Source organism: Cebus imitator, unplaced genomic scaffold (assembly GCF_001604975.1).
Source record: "Cebus imitator isolate Cc_AM_T3 unplaced genomic scaffold, Cebus_imitator-1.0 Scaffold196, whole genome shotgun sequence".
In the NCBI taxonomy this organism is placed as follows: Eukaryota; Metazoa; Chordata; class Mammalia; order Primates; family Cebidae; genus Cebus; species Cebus imitator.
Window position 1 is genome coordinate 1,942,372 of NW_016107511.1, and position 8,244 is coordinate 1,950,615.

An 8,244-nucleotide genomic window follows, 5' to 3' on the forward strand; every position below is an offset into this window, starting at 1 on the left:
TAGAGACGGGGTTTCACCATGTTGACCAGGATGGTCTCGATCTCTTGACCTCGTGATCCACCCGCCTCGGCCTCCCACAGTGCTGGGATTACAGGCTTGAGCCACCGCGCCCGGCCCAGCAACGTCTTTATGGCCTGCTGGTCTTTGTGCTGACCTCCTGTCTCATCCCGTGACTTAAAATGCCTTAACCGTCTGGGAATGCAGGACAGTAGGTTTCAGCCTCATTTTACCCAGCTCCTGTGTAAGATGCAGTTGTTCTGGTTCACAGGCCTCTGACATTATGGGCTGTTAATTACATCTGAGGCAGAACAAAGACATCAGGAATAGGATCCACACACTTCAGACAGCTTCCTCATTGCATGAAAATGGAGCCAAACAAGCAAAGATCTGATATGACCTCAGCTTTGCTCCTGGAATCACCCTCTGCCCAGTTCACACATTCCTGGCATGTCTTTCATTCTCTTGGGGGAGAGAGCAAGTGGAGTTGCCAGGTTACTGTTGATGAAGGGCAATTTTTAGAAGCAGAAAGTCAGCGTCCTGTGCTGGATGATTCATCTTGCCCTCTGGGGCATGCTCTGAATGTTAAACAGTAACTATTTGTTGGTGATTAATCTGTTGGATTTTGCTCAACCCCTAATTCAAATGTCCATGATGGATAGATCACTTTTTTCTTTACACTACCTGTCAAGTATAAAATAGATGGATAACATTTCCCTTCCAACTGACTCAGAAAAATATGTTACAATTATTTGGTATTAAACTGTAAAAACAAAATGTTTACTAAATTATGTTAAAGTAGAGCTTGAACTTTCAGCTTTCTAGATCAACCATTACAATATGAAATTAGATTTGCCCTTAAACCCTCAAAGTTCTGGAATATGAGAAATTGGACTCAGAAATGTGTGAGTCCCATTTTTCAGCCTTTTCTTCCTTTTGCTTTGCAGATACTGAGATATAACCCATAGGCAGTTTTCAGACCCATTCTTCCAAAGGATTTATTATGTAATTTTGCACAAGCCTCAACTTTTCTCATTTGTAAAATGGGATTAATAATATACTGAATTGTTGGGTGAAATGTGAAACACCCATATATCATTGCGTATCAGTACATATATGCTATTTTTGTAGTAGGCCTCCAGAAAATGGAGGCTATAGACTGTTTCTCTTTCCTTCTCTTTCTTACTTCTTTTCTTTCCTCCCTTTCTTTTCTTTCTGGACTACAGGCGCCGCCCACCACCATGGCCGGCTAATTTTTTGTATTTTTAGAAGAGACAGTTTTACCCTGTTAGCCAGGATGGTCTTGATCTCCTGACCTTGTGATCCGCCCGCTTTGGCCTCCCAAAGTGCTGGGATTACAGGCGTGAGCCGCCATGTCCGGCCCTATTTCTTAAAAGGATACTTTCACTTGGTTCAAATTTCAAAAGATACAGTTATATGTTGTATCTCTTGAAATCTTTTCACTTCTGTTCCCAGCCACATAATTTCCCTCCATGATGTGTTAGTTTCTTTTGCATCTTGCCAGATATTTTGTATACGTCTAAAAGTAAAAATGTACATATTTTCCCTACTTTTACAATTTTACATAATATCACATTATTGCCTGTTTTGGCTTTTAAAATAAAAATACATTTTTGAAATTGTTCATATCGGTATTTGCTTTTAAACAATTGAAGCTTAATTTAGGCATAGCTGTGCATTTGCGTGTCTCTCAGAGAAAGCCTGTTCAGCTTATGCAGGCGAGTTCTAACTTAATTACCAATTCTAACCCTTAGCCACTGGATATTCATTCATGCAGTCCACAAATATTTATTGAGACCCTACCGCGAGTTAGCCAGGGCCCTGGGAATCTGTATTCCCAAGAACAAAACGCAGCTCCCCAGTCTACCTCCAGCGGGTAGGAGACTGGGCGCCCCCTCCAGCTGGTCCCCCGTTGCGCCCTCCGAGCCCCTCCCGGGCAGCGGTCGGCGCCCGCCAGGCGGGGCTGGGGCGGGGCGGGCCGAGGGCACCAGGGCTCCGAGCGTCCCGGCGCGAGGACCAGGACGCTGCCAAGGAGGTGGGGGCTGCGCAGAGCGGGGCGCCGGCCCGACCCCCGGAGGAGCCGCTAGGCAGAGCGGGGTCGCCAGGGTGGGCGATCCCCAAGGCGACTTCCGGGCATCGCTCCAGGGAGAGCGCGGACACTCGTTCGGCTCTTGTGTCCTCTGCGCCGCAAGCGGCCCGCGGGGACTTCGGAGGCCACTTCCCGAACTCCTCACTTGCCACAGACAAGGAACCCAAGGCCCACAGTGGGCAAGGGGGAGTCAGAGCGGCGCTGCCAGGGCTGGCGCACAGCGCATGCAACAGCTGAGCAGACGAACTCGATTAAGAAACCAAGCACGCCGGGTGCCCACCAGGACCTCGGGCAGCAGAGGCTCCGGCCGCCGGGCTCGTGGCGGGGCGGGCAGCTGGCCCCCAGCCCTTTAAACTCGCTGCGCGCGGGAATCGCTGCCCAACAACCAACGGCGGGTGGGGCCGAGCGGGGCGCGCGCTCTGCCGCCCAACGATCGCCCCGACCCCGCCCCGCCGCTGTCCAATGAGCTGCCCTCTTGCCGCCCGTCTCCCCGGCCCTACGAACCACGCGGAGGGAAGGCGGGGCGGGGCGGCAGGCGGGTGTGTCCCGGCAAGCGCGGACACCGCGCGCTCCGCTGGAGTTTCGAACGCTGTTGGCCCCCGAGACAGAAAAAAAATATAAGAGCGGCGGCCAATGGCGAGGTGGGAAGGACCCGCGCGCAGACCCGGCCCCGCCCCCGCCGGAGGGACAGAAGGCCGGGCCTGGCCATTGGCTCGCGCCGCCTGTCACTCGTCGGTGCGACCAGCGGGCAGCGGCCTCGCGGTGACTGGTTCCGCCCAGGCGCGAAATGTAACGCGGGAAAAGCCAGGGCAGGCACCGCGGCGGCAGGTTGTTATTTTTGGGGGCTCAGCGCCGCGCGTCCTGCTTTCCTGTCACCGCAAGTGCCCGGCAGTCCGCTGCTTCCCGCGGTTGCAGCCTGCGCTGCGGAGTACGAAGAGCGGAGGGCGCTTGACCTGGGGCCGGGGTCCAGCCCTGCCCGCCCGTGCCGGCCGCTCAGTTCCTTAGGTGGCCGCTGCGCAGGATTCCGGGACGCGTCCGTCTGCAATGAGCCGGCAGCACTGAGCCGGCGACTCGGAGCAGAGCGAGCGAGGGACAGAGCGGTGCTCAGGGGTGCGGCCCGGGGCCGCCGGAGCTGCGGGTCGGGCCGGGCGATGATCCGGGGCGTGGAGGCGCCCATGGCGGAGAACCCGCCGCCGCCCGTCATCTTCTGCCACGACTCCCCGAAGCGGGTGCTGGTGTCGGTCATCAGGACGACCCCGATCAAGCCTACGTGCGGAGGGGAGCCGGAGCCGCCGCCGCCGCTCATCCCCACCAGCCCCGGCTTCAGCGACTTCATGGTGTACCCGTGGCGCTGGGGCGAGAACGCACACAACGTGACGCTCAGTCCCGGGGTCGCGGGGGCCGCCGCCTCGGCCGCCCTGCCCGCCGCCGCCGCCGCCGAGCACTCGGGGCTTCGGGGCCGGGGCGCGCCCCCGCCTGCCGCCTCGGCCTCCGCCGCCGCCTCGGGAGGTGAGGACGAGGAGGAAGCGAGCAGCCCAGACAGCGGCCACCTCAAGGTGAGCGGCGCGGGCGGGCGGGCACGAGGCAGCCGGGGCCCGTTAACGGCGCGGCAGGCGGGGCAGACTTGAAAACGCGAGGTCGATCTGGCCGCGGCGGGGGCTGTGGCTGACAGGATGCTGACGTCACTACCGCGCGCCAAAAACCGGCCCCCGGCCGGGGGGGGGGCGCTGTCACGTGACAGGCGGGAGCGGCGCGGGAGACAGTCCTTGAGGCAGGTGCAGTGGGCGGGAGCGCCGCCCGAGTTCGCTGGGGAGACGGGTCAACGGCCGCTGCCATCCTCCCGGCGGGCTCCCGAGTCCTCAGTTCCGACAGGAAGGGAGGGGGATGAAGGCCTTGAGTAGTTCCACCGAGTGCGAGCGGGAAGGGAGCGCACAGTGTCTGCTCTGTTACTGCAGATCGCCCTGGCCCTGTTCAAAGATGCCCTGCAGAGACAGCCGAAGAGCAGGAAGGGACTTCGGGGCGTCTTCTGCGGCTGCAGTTGTGCTTCGCTGCCTTTCGTTTATCCAGCATACTACTTGCTAGGTGTTGAAAGCACGTAGTGGAATGGGACGCTAAAATTGCTGGCAGTCTCAGACTGCTTAAAGCTGGGAAGGTTGTGACCACTGGTTCAAATCTACATTTTTCAGATGAGGCAGCTGAGGCTTAGAGTGATTAGTGAGGCGACCTCCCCATAATCGCACAGCTCGATAATGGGACCGCCAGGACTAGGTCGAGGTTTTGTGGCTCTTAGTTCTGCCTGTGTTTGGGGGGCTTTTCTGCTGACTAATACTGGACTCTCTAGACTGTAAGCTCCAGGAGAGCCAGGAGTATTTCTATCTGGAAGACCATATGACTTTAATATAATATACTCTGTAAAGGTGCTAAAAAATATTTGTGTAATGGGTGCTAACAGAAGGTTAATATCCAGGTTCCATTTGTTAAGTGGCTGTACAACATAAGCAATTTGCAAGACATATAACGAGTAAATCACTTAGTGGATATCTGCATCTGTACCAGCACATGATGCATAAGTTGAAACGAGTTTGATCATTTTACATGCAGTCACATTGATGAAATTCTACATTGTTTGAGCTTTGAGGAAATGGATACATTTTATGTGACGTTATTATTAAATATAAAGTTATAAAACTATAGGTTTTGACACACTTCAACTCTGGAAACTGCACCTCAGTAAACATTTGAAAGAACAAGAGTCTGGTGAGGTAGTTCATGCCTGTAATCCCATCGGGAGGCTGAGGCTGGAGAATCACTTGAGGCCAGGAGTTCAAGACCAGCCTGGGCAACATAGTGAGACCCTATCTGGCAGCCTGCACCTGTGGTCCCAGCTACATGGGATACTGAGGCAGGAAGATCACTTGAGGCCAGGAGATTGAGGCTACAGTGAGACATGATAGCACCACTGCACTTCCGCCTGGGTGACAAAGCAAGACTTCAACTCTTTAAAAAAATTGAAGCTTGCAGGGTGTGGTGGCTCATGCCTGTAATCCCAGCACTTTGGGAGGCGGGTGGATCACTTGAGGTCAGGAGTTCGAGACCAGCCTGACGAACATGGTGAAATCCTATCTCTACTAAAAATAGAAAAATTAGCCAGATGTGGTGGTGGGCACCTGTAATCCCAGCTACTTGGGAGGCTGAGGCAGGAACCTCGTTAGAATCCAGGAGGTGGAGGTTGCAGTAAGACGAGAACATGCCATTGCACTCCAACCCGGGGGGACAGAGTGAGACGTCATCTCCAAAAAAAAAAAAAAAACTGAAGAAACTAATAATAAAAGCATTGATAATATTGCTGAGTATTGCTGAAGGCTACAATTAGATATATGGGTATCCTAGATATTTTTGTGGTAATGATTTATAAGTTTTAGTCTTTTTAAAAAAACACATTAGATTATGTAGTTGAACAATATACAGGCATTCATCCACAAATTCTTTAAGATTTTGCCTTTATGATTTTATTATAAATCTAGTTCTGGGTCACCCAAGAAGATTAATGTTATATAAATGAAATCTATAGATATATTGTTTTTGGTCTAAAATGGACTTATCCTCACTCACCCAAACATTTTATAAAAGTTGCTAGCAGTGGCCAGGTACCATGGCTCATGCCTATAATTCCAGCACTTTGGAAGGCTGAGGCGGGGTGAATTGGAGACCATCCTGGCCAAAATGGTGAAACCTCATCTCTATTAAAAATATAAAAATCACCTGGGCGTGGTGGCGCATGCCTGTAAGTCCCATCTACTTAGGAGGCTGAGGCAGGAGAATTGCTTCAACCTGGGAGGTGGACGATGCAGTCTGCACTCCAGCCTGGTGACAGAGCGAGACTCTGTCTCAAAAACAAAAAAAGTTGCTAACAAGATGCATAGGTTTGAAGTGTATTTCCTGATGTATACCTCTTTTCAGAGGTAAAGTATACCAGAAGTTGTGAAAAATGTGTAAAAGTGAAAAGGCTGTTTTATAGTTCTGCTTTTTTCCTTTCTCATGCAGTTTTTCCTATTGTAACTTTCATAAATTATTTGATCAATTGATTCGAATGTGTCTTTCTATTGAGGAAGCAATCCACATGCAGCTCCAAAAATTCATTTGTTTAGCTTTCCCACGGTAAGAGAGAAGGGTCTGGAATATATCTTTATTTAAGGAAGTTGCTAGACTGTTTTGTGGGGCAAGAAAAAAAGAAAAAAATGGGCCGGGCGCGGTGGCTCAAGCCTGTAATCCCAGCACTTTGGGAGGCCGAGGCGGGTGGATCACGAGGCCAAGAGATCAAGACCATCCTGGTCAACATGGTGAAACCCTGTCTCTACTAAAACTACAAAAAATTAGCTGGGCATGGTGGCGCGTGCCTGTAGTCCCAGCTACTCAGGAGGCTGAGGCAGGAGAATTGCCTGAACCCAGGAGACGGAGGTTGCGGTGAGCCGAGATCTCGCCATTGCACTCCAGCCTGGGTAACAAGAGCGAAACTCCGTCTCAAAAAAAAAAAAGAAAAGAAAAAAATAAGGAAACTGCTTAGTTTGATTTGTGGTCAATACACTGAACTTAAAAAGATAGGTAGTCCCAGCCCCTTTTCTCTGTTTTGCTTCTTTAAAGTACTTGTTCTTTATCTCCGTGTGTATCATAGGTGAATTGTGCTGACCAAGGCTCCTCATTTTTGGGGAAGACAGGAGACAAGTTAACATGCTCCCAATATGCCACATAGAGGCACTAACAGCTGTGGGTTTGAGAACAACATTTGTGTTCATTTACTGTCTATTCTTTGCCACTGCTCCCAGGGGAGGTGTTAACATCTGAGTCCTGCACACCCTGTGTCAGTTTTCTCTTTGTCTTTTGTTTGTTCCTGCCCCACACTGCCTCCCTCGCCTGTGGGAACACCTACCAGCTTCTTCTGGCTGCTCATCACACGATTGCTTAGCACTGTCGGCATATAATTATATATTGTCTTATTCTGGATTGCAGAATTCTGAGAGAGAAGAAAGCAGGTCTAACTGCCTTCTGCCACAGGATGTTCCAAGACTCCCCACCTTGTCCCTCTACTCAGACTGTATTTGAAGTACTTCTCCACTGTGGGGCCGGTGGGGTCTGGGTTCTCAGATACTATTCACCCTGCAGGATCCACCAGCTGCCTATCCTGTTTCCTTTTCTGTGTCACCTGAACACTGCAAACACCTAGACTGCACATACTATTACGAATAGCTGGCTTTTAAATACTTTTTGCGTAATACATAAATTCATATTACTTATGAATAGTAATTTTTGAGCACCATGTTAAACCTAACATCATGTTAACGTAGTAAGCACTATTTATTGCCTGGCACAGAGTAAGCATTTCATAATGTTAGCAGCAAACTAATGCGCTCTGTGTTGAGCATTTTGAATTCTTTAATTCATTTTATCCCGTTTACCTGATGAGGAATGAGAAATTGAAGAGTCCCCAAGACAAAGTTTAGTTAAGATTGTATGGTAAGTGGCAGAACTGATTGGAACCTTCCAGAGTCCCTGTTCTTAGTCTCTATACCACACCGCTCCTGGGACTATCACGTGTAAATGGACTTCAGGGTTTTGTTTGTTTTTTTGTTTATTTATTTTTGAGACAGAGTTTCACTCTTGCTGCCCAGGCTGGAGTGCATTGGTGCGATCTTGGCTCACTGCAACCTCTGCCTCCTGGGTTCAAGTGATTCTCCTGCCTCAGCCTCCTGAGTAGCTGGGATTACAGGCACCCGCCACGATGCCCAGCTAATCTTTGTAATTTCATTTTTTTTTTTAGACGGAGTCTCCCTCTGCTCTGTCTTCTGGTTTATTTTTACTTTTTAAATATTAAGCTGATATAAGTAGACATAAGACACACTACTGGCCGGGCGTGGTGGCTCATGCGTATAATCCCAGTACTTTGGGAGGCCAAAGTGGATGGATCACTTAAGGTCAGGAGTTTGAGACCAGTCTGGCCAACATGGTGAAACCCCTATCTCTACGAAAAATACAAAAAAATTAGCCAGGTGTGGTGGTGCATACCTGTAGTCCTGGCTATTCGGGAGGCTGAGGCAGGAGAATCCTGTGAACCCTGGAGACGGAGATTGCAAAGAGCTGAG

The 8,244-nt window shown here is 50.7% G+C and overlaps 1 protein-coding gene across 1 annotated transcript in view; it reads left to right on the forward strand.

The window, feature by feature from the left end:
* The first annotated feature begins 2,655 nt into the window (after positions 1-2,655).
* Positions 2,656-8,244, forward strand: part of ZNF367 (zinc finger protein 367) — a 31,272-nt gene continuing 25,683 nt past the window's right edge. Inside the window, exons 1-3 of the mRNA XM_037745259.1 lie at positions 2,656-3,711; positions 4,063-4,202; positions 7,115-7,230. Coding sequence (XP_037601187.1) covers positions 3,259-3,711; positions 4,063-4,202; positions 7,115-7,230 — 709 coding nt within the window. The 5' untranslated portion in view covers positions 2,656-3,258. The remainder of the gene's footprint in view (positions 3,712-4,062; positions 4,203-7,114; positions 7,231-8,244) is intronic.